This window comes from Syngnathus scovelli, chromosome 13 (genome assembly GCF_024217435.2).
Source record: "Syngnathus scovelli strain Florida chromosome 13, RoL_Ssco_1.2, whole genome shotgun sequence".
NCBI lineage: Eukaryota > Metazoa > Chordata > Actinopteri > Syngnathiformes > Syngnathidae > Syngnathus > Syngnathus scovelli.
The window spans coordinates 9,457,772-9,475,388 of record NC_090859.1 but is presented as its reverse complement, the minus strand read 5'-3'; the positions used below and the strand labels follow the sequence as shown (position 1 = coordinate 9,475,388).

The 17,617-nt window shown below is 40.4% G+C and overlaps 1 protein-coding gene across 2 annotated transcripts; it reads right to left on the bottom strand.

Moving 5' to 3' along the window:
* Positions 1 to 1,217: 1,217 nt before the first annotated feature.
* LOC125980116 (calcium-binding protein 1) lies at positions 1,218 to 16,959 on the bottom strand. Of its 2 annotated transcripts, XM_049739174.2 has the most exons (8): positions 8,548 to 10,261; positions 5,962 to 6,129; positions 5,011 to 5,041; positions 4,788 to 4,931; positions 4,164 to 4,273; positions 3,979 to 4,053; positions 3,797 to 3,869; positions 1,218 to 2,618 (listed from the first exon to the last, which is right to left on the bottom strand). In XM_049739174.2, exons 1-8 carry the CDS (start codon positions 8,689 to 8,691, stop codon positions 2,593 to 2,595), a joined length of 771 nt encoding a protein of 256 aa, XP_049595131.1. In that variant the 5' UTR covers positions 8,692 to 10,261; the 3' UTR covers positions 1,218 to 2,592. The 2 variants fall into 2 exon arrangements, with proteins under 2 accessions (XP_049595131.1, XP_049595130.1); XM_049739173.2 differs by lacking the exons at positions 5,962 to 6,129; positions 8,548 to 10,261 and adding an exon at positions 14,953 to 16,959.
* Between the last annotated feature and the right edge of the window lie 658 nt (positions 16,960 to 17,617).

The following is a 17,617-nucleotide window of genomic DNA, read 5'->3' as shown; positions in this document are numbered from 1 at the left end:
AGGTTGGTTTGAAGGTTTTGTTTAGGTATTTGGAGTTTTCTCTTTATATTGGAGCTTATCATATTCCTGGTGGGTCTACAGAAGAGCTGTGCAATTTCCTTGACAACTGACTATATTGGGCCTTTGCAGAATTTAATTTCATGGGAACTCGACCCAATTATTGTAATTTGTGTAACTGGATTAAGGAGTGAAGATGACGGCATTACATTTGTTATGATCAAATTGGCTAGAAAAATATAGATATCACTCCAGTTTTGCAGTAAAAGACAGAGATTCCTTTCTGCACTGCGGCTTAGCTTGTTAGCTCAATATCATGTCTTCAAAATACAGATGCTCCCTTCTCTCCCTGGAGTGTCAACATCAGATGACAGTCCCGTGAGCAAAGAGTAACGCTTCCTCCCGAGAGTTATCACAAAGCCCCTTCCAGCTGAGGGGATGGGGATGTAGGGGGTTCTGGAGCAACATGGCCAATGTGTCCAATGGGCCCCCTGGGCTGAGGGCTCCCGCTGGAGGATCTGGCATTGGAAGTCTCGCTGGATTTGAACAGGCATCAAACAGTGAACATTTCCAAAGTTATTTAAATTCACCAGCGTGACACAGTGCACTGATGTGTTAGCAGGATTAGCTTTAGCATTTATTGCTAAAGAAATATAAAAATTATTTAATTATTGAGTAGTCACTGATACTGATTATAAGTACTGATACAACTGGTATTTTTAATTAAAAAAAAGGCAGATAATTTTAAAGAAAAACCTATACATCCTAATAGTACAGCAGTTATCTGTAAAATTGCAAAGGTAATTTTCTATTCTAATTTCTACTTTACTAATAATCAAAGGATACTAATAGTAAAAATATAAAAATACTAATAGTAAAAGAGGGCAACTGAGATTGGTATCGGCATCCATTGCAATTATCGATACCTTGAAATACTACTGATACCGTTACCGGCTGGTAAAAAAATAAAAAAATAAAAATTTTACCTGTCAGGATTTTGACAACAATAGGCATCTGTTATCTCAATCTAGCAAATGAAAATAAAGTAAACATTTTATAGGACGCTGGCGGCATGTGCCCTCACTGTCCTGTGATCTGAACATGGACATTAATCTAATTGCAGGGCCCTGCATAAATTAAATGAAGTACATTTTGTGGCGTAATATACAATACGTCAAGCCCCAGTGCCTAGCAGACGTCAACAAGTCACACTGGTCAAATTTCGCATGTCATAAAAACCTTTATTCTACCAGAAAATCTGCTACAAATTGCTTTTGGCATGCATAGTTTTCACACAGCAAAAAACAAGTATGAGAATTCCCTTTTTGATTTCATACCTCCACTTGGCATGCACATTTATTAACAGTCCCTTCTTTTATCGATATAAATTAAACATCCTGCATACCTTGTACTTAAGTCAAATAGTAGTTTGTCAACGTTCTTTGGCTTTTGTGCATAAAGAAACAAATGCTGCTTCTTTGTTGATATGTAGAAAATAATTTAAATAACAGATTATTGAGAATCTTACTCATCCAAATTACACACATGGACACAAATTGCCTCTTAATTTACAAAGAAAACACAACCAACAATACGGTATAGTTATAAAATCTAATAATTAAAAAAAATCTCACATTGCCACCAGTATGTGCTTTGGGAATTGGTAAAATTAAATAAAAAAATAATCTGGATACTCATGCGCAATGATATTCAGAATTAGTTTGGAATGTTTAAATTGCCTCTCAGGTCAGCTGTACATACAGTAGAAGCAGTGGATATAAAAAGTCTACACACCCCTGTTCAATTGCCAAGATACATCATTTCATTGTTATGAAACTTTCCCCAAAAGTTTTGAAACAGTTTGGCAATTTTTTTTTTCATATGACAAAAACTGACATTTGAACAAAGGTATGTATGTACTAGATTTTTTTATGCACTGTCCAACTTGTGTCAGGAAATCTTAATGCACACAGAAAAAGACACAGAATTCACAATAAAATGACATAATTGAATCCAGAACATGAAGTTACATCACAAATTTAAAAAAAAACTTACCGCGAGGTATGTTCAAAGACAGCATAATGGGAACATATCTACAGTCTGGAAAGGAAAAAAAAATATGTACAAAAAAACACAATGACACTTCTTTGACGAGACCACACCGAGATATTGCCATATTGTGTTTTTGCCTTCATCCCTAAACCTCGCTTCCACTGATGGTGTGCACGTATAACCTGAGATAGCCTCCATGTTTTTTTTGTTATTTTTTTATCGGCAGCTGAGTGAGTTCATACGCTCTCGTAGGCTCTCGGTGGATGACATCATCTAAATCGCTACACGGAATTGTCAGATAGATTTATTCAATTTGACAAGCACATTAGCACCAGAAGAAAATGTGCTTATCCTTTTTGTAAAAAACAAGAACGTTTATAGTCTTAAACAAATCGGTTTATGTTCAAAGAAACAGCAGGAGAAAAAACCCCAACCGTGTTGACTTGATGTGCTTGTCGGCCGTCATACTCCAGCGGTGCAGTTTCAGGGCCGGCCTTGATGTGATTTTTCTTTCTCCGTAAAGGTCAGCGGTGCACGCTCAAGTCATCGAGACATCATCCGCACGAATTCTGTCAATTTAAAGCACAGCAGCACAAGCATGTGAGATGAAGACAAACGTCACATAGTGTAGTATTGTCTTGTTTATCGCAGGGGTTACAAAGTGATGATAATAAATGTTTATTTTGTATTTTCATTATTGTAGTTTCTTTTTTGTCCATTTATAGTAATGTCATTTACTGGAAAAATGATACATGTGAACCGCGTTATAGCGAAGGACCACTATTTAAAACATTCTCATAGTCAATTATTTTTGTAATATTTTAAAACAGATTTTTTTGGCCCCCCCTGAAAAATAGTTGCAACCTCCTCCCAAGAAAAAAAAAAGCCCTATCTCCGCCAATGCATAGCAAACATCAACATAAAGCTTCTCTCTAAAGCTTTAAACTGTAGGTGTCAAACACAAGGCTTGGGGGTCCGATACGACCCGACATGATTTTATGTGGCCCGCAAAGACAAATTGCGCATGGACTTCATGTGTCAACACTAGCAATTTTTATCACATTAATCTTTTTTATTTTTTTTAAATTAATTATTCCTCAGTTTGTTGTGTAGCCTATACTGTATGTAATATAAGGCGATGCAGCCCGTGACAAAAATGAGTTTGAAACCCCTGCTTTAAACTGACCAGGATTTTATGTCATCCATATTTTACACAATTGCAAAAATATTTGAATGAGTAGAGCAAACTGTTACCTCTCCTCAAGTCTTGCTTTGGCACCATGAACTGTTTTATAGTGACACAATGTATACACAAGCTCAGATGAACTAAAGCTGCACTGTAGCATTTACTCATCAAAAAACATAACGCAGATATTCTCATCCCTCACAGCAAATATGCATCCTCGTCTCTCTCTCTGTATATGTGTGTGTAGTGGTGGTGGGGGTGTAATCTTTGAGGTGACATAATCCCCACGGAGATAATCTGACAGACACACTGGCGCCGTTCATCCCCGCAGACGGTGTGTGCTTTAGATGTGAGCTAAGTAGAAATGGAGTGTATATATTTTTCTATGTACAGTACATACACTAAGTATGTACTTCTCAGCAAATTCAAATATAGTGGAAATTGGAATTTATTTCAGTAATTCTTTTCAAAACGTGAAAGGCATATATCCCTCATACACGGAATAAAATATGAATATTTAAGTATTTGAATATTATATGAACAAATAAGGAGATGTATTACCTTCAAAATCCACATGCCCATCTCCGTTGAGGTCTATGTCTCGTAAAATGTCCTCCAGATCTCTGTGGCCTACCTGAAAATGTAAAAATATGACGATAATTTTGCTCAGTTTTGACCGACCTATATTTTGGCAAGGGTGCAGGTGTACCTAATAAAATGGCTTATGATTGCATGACTCATACCTGCTGTCCTAAAAGCTTTTTCATCGCTTCTCTGAGTTCTGCAGTACTGATCTGACCGTCGCCATTGGTGTCAAACTGCAAACGACAAGGTTACGTCACTTTTTTTTTTTTGTTCAACCTAAAATAGAACACCAGCGCTGGAGACAATTGATGAATGGATGATTCAATAATTGAAATGTCTCGACCTCTTTGAACGCATCCCGCAGCTCCTTCACGCCGATCATGTCTGCGGTCTCAGCCAGAAGTTTGGGCCCCATTAGCTCAACAAAGTCCTCAAAGTCGACATGTCCGCCCACTGTTGCGGACAAAAAGTAAAGTTGTACAGTACATAAATGTGCATTAGGTTAGTGGTACTCAGACTCCCTCTAGTGGTAAGCAAAAGAATCACTAAATTAAATAAAAAGATGCATCTTTACGTGATTTAAAGAGGAAGTCAAATTTTTCTGATTAACATTGCATTTGTGGAATATAAATTAAGCAGAAGAATCCCCCTCTTTTAAATCCATCTCGGGGGGCGGCCATTTTGCCATTTTCAGTCAAAAGCAAATGGCAAAATGGCCGCCCCCTGAGATGGATGAAAACAGCCGAATTTTGCTGCTAAATTCAAATTCCACAAATGCATTATTAATCAGAACATCATGTTTCGACTAGTGTGGGCGCATGGAACATATTGTCAACAAAACATTTTTGAACCCACTATAGTATATTTGTTAAGTACAGTTCAGTTGTATTTAACTTTTAAATCCAAAGACAATACAACTTTATTGAGCTAAAAAATTTGACAGGTCCTGGCTGACAAATTCACTTACAATTCATGTTGATCTGTTGGCTAAGTTCAATCAGCTCCATCTCTGTGGGCATGTAGCCCATCGTCCTCATGCAGTTGCCCAAGTCTTTGCAGCCGATGAAGCCGTCTTTGTCCTTGTCGAACTCCCTGAACGCCTCGCGCAGCTCTGGGAGCGTATCAGAGGGTAATTATTACACAATTACATCGAAACTAGAGGCTATTTTATTTTTGTCGCTGTCGCTTACCATCCATTTCTTCTGGCCGCAGCTCTCTGTCCTGGAAGGAAATCACATGGGAGAATTAGCAGCCCACCAGTACACAAATGTGGCGTGAGAAATAAACAAATAAATGTGTTTGGTGGTGTCCATACGCCACAAACATGTCTAATGTATCATGTGCTGCCTCCAAATTGTTTTTAGGTTTAGCATTTTATTACTGAACTTGACATTTGTGACAAATGTAACCATCGTGTCCAAAAAAGAAGAGCCGCCATCTCGCAGCTCATCAGCACAGCGACCTCTCACAAGTCAGCGCAGGCACGCTCGCCTACCCTGACTGATATGATCTGTTTTCAGAAGAAGAAAAAAGTCTAACGTGTGATGTCGCTGTCGCAAAGCGATAGTGAAAGATGATGACATCATCATACAAATAGTAGCAACGTTTGCAACATCCCACAATGTAGAGATTGCACAAAGCAATAGATTATTTTCCAACTTGCGGCCCTCAAGTTGCAGGTAAAGTCGTACTGTGTTGCAATTTTGAAGCACTTAAAGCACAATATTTCCAGAAACAATTACTATACTTGAAATCACTGAGCCCGAATTGACTGTGTTGCTCCCCGAGTGGCCTAAATGGCCATTGAGTACAAGGACAACATAAAGAAATATGAATAAATGGAGAAAATAATAATAATATCATTTAAAAATATACAATAATATGCATTATTCAAATCAATTAAAATACAATAAAATAAAACATTGAATTAAATGCAGTTAGTAAATATAATAAACTGTTTGAATTTATTTTGCAACCGCAATTGTGCATTCAAATGACATAATGACAAATAACATAAACTGGCTATGACAACATATAATTCCCTATTTTTTTAGGTCACACTAGGTGCTGTGACAGTGAGAAATTGACAGCACGCTTTTCTCTCAGCAGGCATGCACGTGCTAGTTTCCGGACTTACGTACAGCCTGCCGGTTCTCGGCGAAGCCCTTGCGTAGAAAGATGCACGCGGGCCCCAGCACGTTGTGCATGTTGGTGCCGTTCTGGGCCAGGGCCACTAGTGGCTCCAGATAGCCCCCCCCTGAGCCCCCTTCCTCTGAGGACTGCACCGCTTTGTAGTTCTTCTTCTGGTCCTGGAGCAAAATCGGTCCAGGGTTAGAGTATTGAGGAGCCGGGTGAGGTTGGCGCGTGAAGACGGGAGACTCAATTTGAGTCGACGCGAGGGAGGGATCTGTCAGTTATTTGCCATTTTGGAGTCAGTCGTTATGGAACGTAAACTTCGGGGAAGGGAGGCAGACGAGGTCTGATATACATTGATGTGCTTTTTTTTACTTCTTATTTTCTCTTCCGAAGGCGAAAAACTTCACAGATGACAAATTGCCCATGACAGCCTTTCCAAAGCTTCAACATCCCAATGGCACTGCAAAGAAACACCACTGCCTGTCTGACTAGTTTACTTAACTCTAGAGGAACAAGGATTCATCGATTAATCGACAACTAATCGGTTCTTAAATTAATCAATAATGGTTTTTCATAATCAATGAAACGTTGAGGCATATTTTTTGCTCAAATCCTCAGAATTTCAGCTTGTCGACAGTCATCTGATTCATCAATTAATCGACAAAATAATAATAACGACAATTAATCAACAATGAAAATAATCATTAACTCACTACTTTACTTAATATTTATGAATACATTTCAGGACAAGTTTAGACAAGGGACAAGAGATGCCTAATATCAACTCCGATCAACCTTGACCTAAAAGACGCACCTAATCTTCATGCAAATTTTACAGGCCAGTCCAGATGATGCCTTTCATGCTCAGTCAGCCATTTTTTTTCCTAATCACCAATTAAGCTCACCAACCCCGAGGGCTAACCAAGCTCTCATGCAAAGTCGGCCCAATTACAGAGCGATCCACAGGTTAATTAAAACAGGACGCTTCCTTGTTATCCTCTGATCTAAACAAGCCGTAGCCGTAAAAAGACTGAAAATAGAATGTGACATCACCGATCACATCTTCGGATCGTGCGACTGTCACGACCAATTACCCAGAGAGCGCTGACCGGCCTCCTGCATCTTTACACCGGTATATAACATTTAAAGCGCATATACAAAAATACTATTCGATACTCAAAATGACCTTCACACTCCATCTGCTTAGCATGTCAGTGCAAACGTAGCTACTTTGTGCATTTCTGCAGTAGCCAAGCACGGGGGGTTCGATGCCCACTGGCTAATCTGAGCAAGTGATGCATGGCGCAGGGGCTGTTTGCGGAGGATACAGCGTGCCAGAAAATTACTACCGAGCCACGCGGACAGTTACATAACACGCATAAAGAAATAGAAAAAATAAAAGGACCAAGTGTAGAAAAAAGTCGTGTGTGGAGACATAATATTTATTTATTTTTAGGTCAACAATGTGCAGCTGCTTCTGGTAGGGATGCACCGGACAGCCAATTGAAGGCTTTGCAATGAAGACAACAGATGTTGCACTTTGTTAAGCTTGTCAACATGCACGTTTATGTCTCAATTTTATGTTACGGTATCAAAACAGTCCAGTGGAAGCTCAAGATTTGAAGCAATTTCTAGGAAAAACACATTTGAGGAAAGGACACAACAAAAGCAAATGGAAGTTATCGTGATTTCGAAAAGTGGACAATATGGCTAAACCATGCTAACATGATAAAATGTGTTAGCATTATTTGTAGCATTTAGCATTAGCAGAAAACTTTTTTAGTTAATTTGACACACAAAAAAACACAACAGGTTTAAAGGTGTAAAAAAAATGTGTTACTTGAAATGGGCCAATTTGACTAACAACATAACAGCAATGTTAAATGTTTTTATTTATTTATTTATATATTTATTTATTAAACATTAACATTACAGGTGGGTTACATTGTATTATTTAATTGAAATTTTGTGACTTTAAAATGGATCAGTTTAACCAGTAACATAGGTTTCAACTTTGTTTTCATATTAGTTTCTAAACTGTAACATGACAGGAGAGTTAAGTTGTTAACTTCCATTTGCACTTGCATAACCGTTAAATACGTTAAAATGTTACTGTAGATAGAAAAACAAACCTCTAAAATGAGTCAATTTGACCCCCAAAGTGGGGGGGGGGGGCAACAGGTTAACTTCTTTATACACTTGGATGGCTCTTAACATTTGCTTATGTTACTCAAAAAAAAAAAAATCCAATTTCTGTAACAATCTAATAGAACACATAACATTCCATTTCTATTATCATATAATTGATAAGCATTCTGGAATGGTCCGACTGTACTGACATGGCAAAAGTTCCACTATTGACACAATCCACCGGTTGACCTCATGAACCAACAATTCATTTCTACTTCTGAAAACACAATGCATGCAACAGTGAAACTACACAAAGTACATCCTGCCACGATTTCCTCCCAAGCAAACGCTACACGGATGTATCGTCAAAGTCCGACAGCACTACACAAAGTCCAGTCACTTGAAGGGAGTTTGGGATGAGCTAGCATGCAGGAACCGGCAGCCAAAAAAGCAGAGCTTACCTTCTTGGTGAAAATTTTGAGCGACTTTACAGAGTTGCCCATTGCAAAAATCCCCAAACGGGGTGGTCTCGCCTTATGTTTTCCCCCTAAGTGTGTGTGACGGCGGCGGCGCGTGCATGAATGTCCGCGTGCGTCTCCAGGCATGCATTGGAATGGGGGAGTGATTGGGAAAGGGGAAGAAGGTTTTACTGCCTCATTGACTGACAGGAGAGGACATTTGGGAAGAAGAGGAGAGAAATGATAGAGGAGGAAATGGATTGGAGGGGGTCTTCATAGGGAGAAGGAGAACAAACGACGGATCGGAAGAACGTGGAGGTGCGAGCGGCGGGAGTGGAAAAGATGGCTTAATCATTCCATCCTCTCTCCGACGGTCTTTGCATCCCTCCCTCCCCTCTACCCTGTCTCCTTCCCTTGCTCTCCCTCACTCACTTTCTTTCAACCCTCCTCCTCTCCCTCTCTCTCTCTCTCTCTTTCTGCCACGCTCTCCCAAATCTATGCAAATTCCACACAAGAGGTTCTTTCGGACAAGCATATTACCTTCCCCGGAGCAAGATGCCGCAGAGGCTAATCCAAAATGCACAGATACCTACAAGCGCACACATACACACACACACACACACACGGTCAGAAATATACACTCATGTGAGGCTCTAGATCTAAAAATAAACCATTCCTCTCCTCTGCTCCTTCTCCCCATTTTATAGCCCCAGCATCCCTCCATCCATCCATCCACACGCACACACACGTGCACGCACGCACACACATCGCAAAGTCATGTTTTAGGCTTGAAGTGCTTGGATTGACACCAAAATATACACACAAAGAGATGCGCAGCTGTTCCGAACTCAAACACACGCACAAAATTTGTGTGGATTTATTCATATTTTTTCCAAGCAAGATAAGTTGGCCTGAATCATTCAGTCTTGCTCTCCTGAAAACACACATTTATTTATTCGTCATCATCTTTTTGTCAAGCAGCCCCTAAAACAGGTCCAGACGAATGGATGGATGGATGGATGGATGGATGGATGGATGGATGGATGGATGGATGGATGGATGGATGGATGGATGGATGGATGGATGGATGGATGGATGGATGGATGGATGGATGGATGGATGGATGGATGGATGGATGGATGGATGGATGGATTCACATCAGTGGAAATGTCAAGTCTTCAAAGAACTTATAGCATGTTGGCGGAATGAGGACGAAACCTGGAATACCCAGAGTAACATAAGGCAAACACGAGGAGAACATGTAAAGTCCATCAAGGAAGACCTGAGCCGAGACGTGACCACAGAGGCTCTTAACTGTGAGGCAAGCATGCTAAGCACTGCCCCCCCACCAAGCTATAATGATGAATACGTTTATCGAAGCGGAATGATGGCAAACGGCATGACGGGCCCCTTTTGAAGCTTGCCTTTTTTTGCTGAGCCTGCACTTTTACTTAACCAGCAGGATGAATGCATGACTAAATATCTTGCAAAACCAAAATCCTGACCACCAAGGCCTTCCACAGGTCCAAAAACAACATCTTGCCACTACAATAGTACAATTGAAGTCGACTACAAAACTAAACATCAAGAGAATTGACCAAACTTGTTCAACTCTGCTAGCTTTAGGCTAACATGCAATGCAAAACACCCTTGACAGGCTAATGAAACTAGCATTGATGCTCTGATAATCAAAACCATTTAAGCAACAGGTAGTGTCACTCACGGTGCAGCAACACATATAGACAGACAATCGCAAAACAACACTTCACTTATATTACAACATCTTACTGGCTCGGTTAGTTTTGAAAATCTTTGTCGTGCATTCTGGCGGCCAAGGCGTGCACACTGGAAGAAACCGCACATTGTCAGTTGGCAACAAAGCATGACATCATGATGCACAATTGATTTAATTCTGTAATTTAATTATTCATTTATGTTGTTTTTCTTCTGTCCGCCCCCCTCCCAAAAAAAAAAACACTTTTACACTGCAATTATTTGAACTCTGTCTGCCATTCAGTACAATAGCTCTCATTGGCCTTGTATGTGTGTGCGTGTGCGTGCATGTGTTGCTCACTGGATGATTCACGCAGCCTCGCACCGCAGGCTCGTTGTGAACTTCAGAACTCATCGGACGTCACACACGAGCCGTCAGCTTTCATCAAGTCAAGCCGGAGTTTATGTGTGTGTGCCCATGTGTATGTGCGTCTCCGATTCCATGACCCCCCCCCACCTTTTCACATCCTTGTCTCACTTTCATTTACATAACTCTGTATCAATGCTTTAATATTTTTTTACATAACCACAAACAGGGAGTTTAATGAAGATAAACTGTCTGGTTAATGAGATAGCACTTAATTTAATTAAAATTGAGGTGAAAAGTTTCATGAATTAATTACAGTTTACTTTATAGTTTCATAAATGAGATGGAATTTAATTAAATTTATTTATGAACAAAAACAATAAAAGAAATCAAAAGAAATACATTAAAAACAGTTTCAAATGAAAAAAGAAAATATGAATGAAAATACAATTTAAAGCTTACCTATATTTTATTTTAATTAATTTTGATGCAATTTTTCAAACAGATGTTATGCAAAACTATTATTTAAAAAAAATTAATCAAAGGAAAAAAATAATAATAAATGAACAGTTTTATGCTATTCTAAATTAAGTGACATTTAAAATGCATAAATATTTAGCATCATTTGTAACCACGTGCACCCGAGCGCATCCGTTTCGCAGCTTAATCCTCATGCGCGACAAAAAGGGAGGATTTACACCAAACGTGTTTTTTTTTTTTTTTTTTCATGCCAAGCGTAGATACAAAAATATCCACCAGGCTCTAAAAATAGCGCCTCACACTCGAGACATACTGGAGGCATATGCTGCGCTCGCTGTGCTGATGCTCGCTTCTTTCCCAGCATCACCCTTACACATGCCAAAAAAAAAAAAAAAAAAAGTCACCACTCAGCGCATCCTATACTCATACTGAGTATTCCAAGCAACAACATTAGATTATTTATTTAGAAAAAGTACACTTGTTCACCCTTGTTAGGTCAAAAATAACCCAAAATGGGTTATTCGGGTAAGAATACTTCAAAAGTAAACAAATATATATACTGTACTAAATCAAAAAGATATTTTAAGAAGGTTGTGCAGTTATAAATTATTATTTTTTATTCTCTTTAATGTTTTTAACGCAATCATTATTAGTATATACGTACAGTAATTCTGTGCTTATTTTATGTACCGCTAGAGGGAGCCCGCGTAACACTAGCCTATTGGTACTCATAGCATTGTGGATCACAGAATCACTCCTGGCCTCTGTAAGGTGTCAAGGTCAGAGTGACCGAGGAAGACCAAAAATGGAGGATGGATGGAGACAGATTTGTGGGGATGGAAAAAAGAAAAGGGAAAAAGGGCAACAGGTGACAGGGTGAATCAGCATGAGTGACTGCATCACTGCAAGCAAGTGAGGAGCTAATGTTTTTTTTTTCCTCCCATCACAGTCACCGTTGTCACGATGGAGCAAGCGAGTGAGTGTTGACGTTGTTCACAAGAATCATCCACATTGCACAAAGTCAACCATTTGTGGCTTTCTTTGTCCCATTTATTTCCTGTTCTTGCATCATTTGTCCTCTCACGCTCAATGGCTACATGGCTGGAGGTAATATGGCAGACATACAGTAGTTCAAATGAATCTTGCGCCCTCTGCTGGTCAACACGAAAAGCAGTTGTCAGACCCACTTAATTAGTCTTACTGTATGTATGTAACTGTCTTTATATATTTTCGACACAGTAAATGGATATTTTAATGATTACTTATATTTAAAAAAGTATTTGTTAGGTGTTTTTCAGAGTTTTTGGCAGATTTAATTTAAAAAAATGTTTCTTTTTAAAAAAAATGTCATTTTTATATATTGAAAGTATTCATTGCATTCAAATTTGCTTTATTTTTGTATTTTATTATATGTGTTATTTTATGTATATTATTTTATGTCTGTATATTTATTGCTATTTTTTCAGGGTTGGAATAATGATAAAATAATCAGAATACATCATTTTTTGGAAATATTTAAATTGCAACCCAGCCATTAAATTGAGAGGGTTGATCACCAGTTTATTTCTTCCAGTCACAAAACTGAAAACAAATTATTTATATTTGTGCTTTATCTAACTACGTATGATGATGAGAAATATTTAGGGGAACAAATTTAGTCATGCGTCGAAGGTTAAAATTGTGACTGCAAGCATTTCAATGAGCGCCTCATGAAGGGTTGCTTTTTTCCCTTTTCAGCTCAGAGAACACAAACAAAAAAACAAAAACTGTGTGCCGCCTCCAGTCTTTCAAATTCAGGTCTTGATGTTCTATTTTTAGCCTCCTCCACTGGCTGCTCTGTTGGCTTCGTATGTATGCAGATCTTCCCGTTACGTAAGAAATTATTTTATGAAAAGAAACTTTGTTGTGCTGCATCGCCCTGACGTGTCCGCTTGAAGCTCTGGACGAGTGTGTGCAAGCGTGCGTGTGTGTGTGTGTGTGTGTGCCGTCTTCTCGTTTTCACTCTTGTTGCTTGGCAATTAAGAATTAAGGTCATCTCGTATACAGTAGTATATAAATGTCAACGAGATGAACCTCAGTGATGTGAGTTCATTAAACAGTAAAAGTTGTGCTTATCACATCTTTAGCCTCGTAGGCCACAATATTAGGTACACTAGTGCAATTATACAATATCAAGTATAGAAGCTCTGTGTTGACTGAGTGTCAGAGTTTGTCAGAGCTAGATATGAAATTATAAAATTGTGAGAAAGTGTTGGCTCTTGGATCTAAAGAATTTGAACGGTAAATCCATTGTGCAATTCAAAAGACGCCTTAATAGCTCTCCGGGTGTACCTAATAAAGTGTCCAGTGAGTTCACACAGACTTGCATCTTTATCACTGAAATCTTTTTCATTCCGATATGGATGAAAGACGTCATCAATTTTTGAGATTTCAAGCAGAGAGCGTAATGAGAACATCGCTGCACTAACCTCTGAGACTGATTGAAGCTCTGGCCTGGATTGAGCGCGAGACAGGAGTTATTTCTGGAACACATTAGTGTGCACGGAGGTAATTGTCTCCTCTCCAGCTTATTTATTTATTTCTCATTCATGTGGAGGGTGACCCATTGGAAAAAAATGAATAGATTTTGGTGAGTAATAAGACAGCAAGGGCACGGCAAGGGTGGCTTAATTTGAAGGAGGTGTTTGAGGGCCGCAGAGGAGAAGATGCATCTTCCGTGCTGTATTATCGACCTTTTTGATGACGACAATGCACACCTGTGACAGCGTCAAAGCACTAATCATTATAATTGGTCAAATCCATTCATTTAAATTGAAGTAACTCAATTACTTGAGTTTAGTAACTAACTTGGAAATATATGCGAGAAAGGAAGTGGCTTTACAAAAACCTCCATGTGCTAGCACCTCCTCCTCCCAGCTCTTTTGGGAGATGTCTCTTTAAATGTTGCTCCCTAGCTAATTTCCTCACTTTTCCCCATTGCACGTTTTTACCGGGTTTTTTTTTTGTCCACCCCCTCTCTTTATTATTCTCTGATCTGACTGTCTCTGACCATTTGGAGGACTTCAAACTAGCCACATGGGATGAGGAGCAACTGGACATGACCCGACATCAACTTCAGTTGGTGGAACTTTGTGATATTTTTACTTGAAAATACAACGGAAATAAAATCCATCCATTTTCCGGAATGGCCAGCCAATCACTGCAAATGGATGGATGTCATCATAAATGGAATACATTGGGTATCATGAGGATCTACAGAAGACCCAATGCATACCAATCAACGCGGAACTGTCAGTGTTTGAGGTTTGCTAGTTTTCACAAGCGGCCAATTGTAGGCCACTAGTTTTTCCGCTCTTTGTGGCAATCTGACCCTTCCTTGACAATCATGCCATTTTTTTGCGCTTCAATAAAATAATACAGTGCAGTACGAGGAACCTCAAAACTCACTACAGTTTTTCCATTTTTGCTAGATGTGCAGTGCTCAGTAACTTGAAGTAATGCCAACTGTGATTTTTGTCAGGTTCGGACATTTTGCTTGATGTATGGTGGAAAATTATGGTGGTCAAGACCAGGACCTCACAGCTATGGGGTAAAACCACTTATCCTTTTGCTGACCACCCCAAAAATTAGTCACTCATTGGGAATGTGCAAGCTGGAGTAACAGCAATAAATTGAGATTCAAACCAAGAACATCTCGTGCGAGGCACACCTACTAACCACTAGTGCAATGTGCTGCTTTCCCCCCAAACAAGCAACTAATCCAACATGTACAATTAAATTAACTATTGATTCCAAGCTTAATTTTTTTTTTAAGTGTTGTTGCATGTTTGTGATGAGTCCAAGCTTACTTGTCCAAAGACAGACTTGACGATGGGGTGCAGGCTTGCATCATAGTCCGAAACGGTGCTGAGCCTCTTGGACCTCCGGCCGGAGGTGGGCCGACTCGTAGCCGGGGCGCTACTGGTGGCGGCGGCGTCCGAGCTCAAGCTGGAGGCTGAGCCGCTCACCGGCTTCCTGCCGGTCTCGAAGAAGAAGTCAGCGTCGTCCCGTTCTTCCTTACTCGCACACGGGGACCCTTTGGAGTCCCGTCCGCGTCCACCGTGCCCTGCGGACTGCTTGGACCTGACGGACTTTGCGCGCGTCTTGCGCTTCGCGTCCTCCGCGCTTTTCTCTGCGTGGCCGGGCCGGCACAGGGGTCTCCTAGCGCTCGCTTCCTCCATCCGGCTGGTGTCGGCTCCTCTCTGGTCGCGTTGGTTTTGGTGCCCGCCGCGGCCGTTCTGCGTGGATCTGTGCTGGAGTACCGCGGACTTCAATAGGGACGTTGCAGATTCGCTTTTCGGCAAAGAACAGCTCATGCTCTCTCGCGTCCCATTTCTCACGGATGGAGCTGCAGGTGCGTGAGGAACATCAGCCGGCAGCTGGATTCACGTCCACGCGGGTGGTGGTTGGATGGAGGTCTGCAGCAGCAGCCACCTGCCACCGGGACAATTGCAAGAGAACTGTTCCCTCACACTTGCTCCAACTTTGAATGCGCGCACTCACACAGTCCACGCTGTGAGTTCAGCAAAGGGACCCACGTCACCACGGATTATCACGCGCGTAATTTGCCACAAGAATGAAAAGAAGAATCCACTGCAGCTCTCAGTGAAGGGGGACGCTGCTATCAGTCTTTTCATCCTGCTCTCTGGATAAGTTTATGACATCAACACTTCATTTTCACTCTTGCCAGCACTTGCCCACTTAAACAATTAATGCCTGGAGAACAATAAATACAAACTTTAAAAACAGAATTCTCCCAGTAGAAAACCACAAGTCTAAAAACAACATTTTGTCCTGCAATTTACAGAAAATTGCATCAAAACTAATTGTGAGAAGCTTCACCGATTCAACAATAATGACTCAAAACTACTGCCAACAACAAAAAAGGGCAAAAGTGGAAAACTGACCATTTACTGGACCTCAACCCAATAGAACATGCACTTTACCTCCTGAAGAGAAGAGTGAATGGAGAATTCACAGGAACAAACCAGGAAATAGACTGTGAGTCAACAAGTAAACAAACTAACAAAAATATCAATTTTATTTGTGTGTTGAAAATTGTGTTTTCTGTCTAACGTCCTCATCGGCGTATCACACATGCCCTAATAACGACACTTGCCTCATTCTTATCCTTCAAGCTTGGTCTGCTGAGGGCTGTTAAATTTTGGTGGGATCTTATGGAGCTGCTTTGGACTTATGCAATTAAAAAAAAAGTGTATTCTTTGCTTATGAGATAAAAAATTGGCTTAAGTCGCTGGCTAGGTTTGCATAATGTTCCCGGTCGATAATGAGAAGTGTGCCTTTGCACTACTAAAGAGCACATTTGCAATGGAGACTTGCATGAGAATGCTAACAGAGCCATGTTTACACCGAGGGTCATTTAAGTCCCGCAGCAGATGTCCATGCAGGGCAAAAAAAGCAAAAAAAGCAGTGAGTGTAGTATGCTCGTGTGTATATGTGTGTGTATGTGTGCGGGGGCCAATTAGGACTTGAGCTTGATAACGAAAAAGTGTGAAATGAGCACATTTTGCCTTCCGCTCCCAGGGGAACGTGTGCGTTCTGACATCTGTGTCTCCTGCGCTGCAGGGAGAGCATGACTATCTCCACCGCATCTCAAGCAGTCACCTACTTTAACTCATCTGCTCCCTTACCGTCCTTATCACACGTGAAGATGAAGTGAACCCATTTTTTCCCTTTACAATAATATGTTGTATGTGCCCCCTATAGTGTAAACACGGCATATCGATTAATATTGTTAACCAACAAAACCCACCTGTTTTTATACAAATTTAGGAGGCGGCCATTTTGCCACTTGCCGTCGACTGAAAATGACCTCACAGTTGCTAGGTTTCAGGTCACAACCAATCAAGACTCAGCTTCAGAACACTGGTGTGTTGTGATTGGTTGTGACCCGAGCCCGGTAAGTGATGTCATTTTAAGTCGACAGTATTTGGCAAAATGGCCGCCTTCTGAGATGTATAAAAACAGGTGGATTTTGCTGGTTAACTCGTATTCAACAAATTTAACATTAATCAGAAGTCTGTTTTGACTAGCTGGACTGTACAGAACATATTATTACAAAGTAAAATTTGGGGTTGCCTTCCACTTTACAGGGGCCACATTCCGGAAAATGTTTAATGGTTAGTGTTGCTACTTTGACAGATGATGATTTAATTATTATTATTATTAGTATGATTATTTTTAAGAGAGCCATGCTTTAGACATGTTGGCGGGTGGGCACTGCCCCCTGTGGCCTGGTGGCTCAAATTATGTTTCGATGGAAGAAAAAAAAAAAAAAGACCAGTATTTTCTCTACACAGATTTGCTATTTTTTGTAGACTTGTTGCAGATGAGCAAGCCTCAGGGAGCTGGGTGGCCCATTTAAAGGTGCGCAAACACACAGACACACACAGGCGCGTTTGGAGGATTAACTATCCATCCATCCATTTTCTGAACCGCTTAGTCCCCACGGGG

Coding starts and splice junctions, on each gene's coding strand:
- LOC125980116 (XM_049739173.2), bottom strand. CDS start 15,459: ATGAGCTGTTCTTTGCCGAAAAGCGAATCTGCAACGTCCCTATTGAAG. Junction 4,054..4,163: donor TGCGGGATGCGTTCAAAGAG/GTCGAGACATTT, acceptor TGTCGTTTGCAG/TTTGACACCAATGGCGACGG. Junction 2,619..3,796: donor TGGGCATGTGGATTTTGAAG/GTAATACATCTC, acceptor TTAAATTGACAG/AATTCGTGCGGATGATGTCT.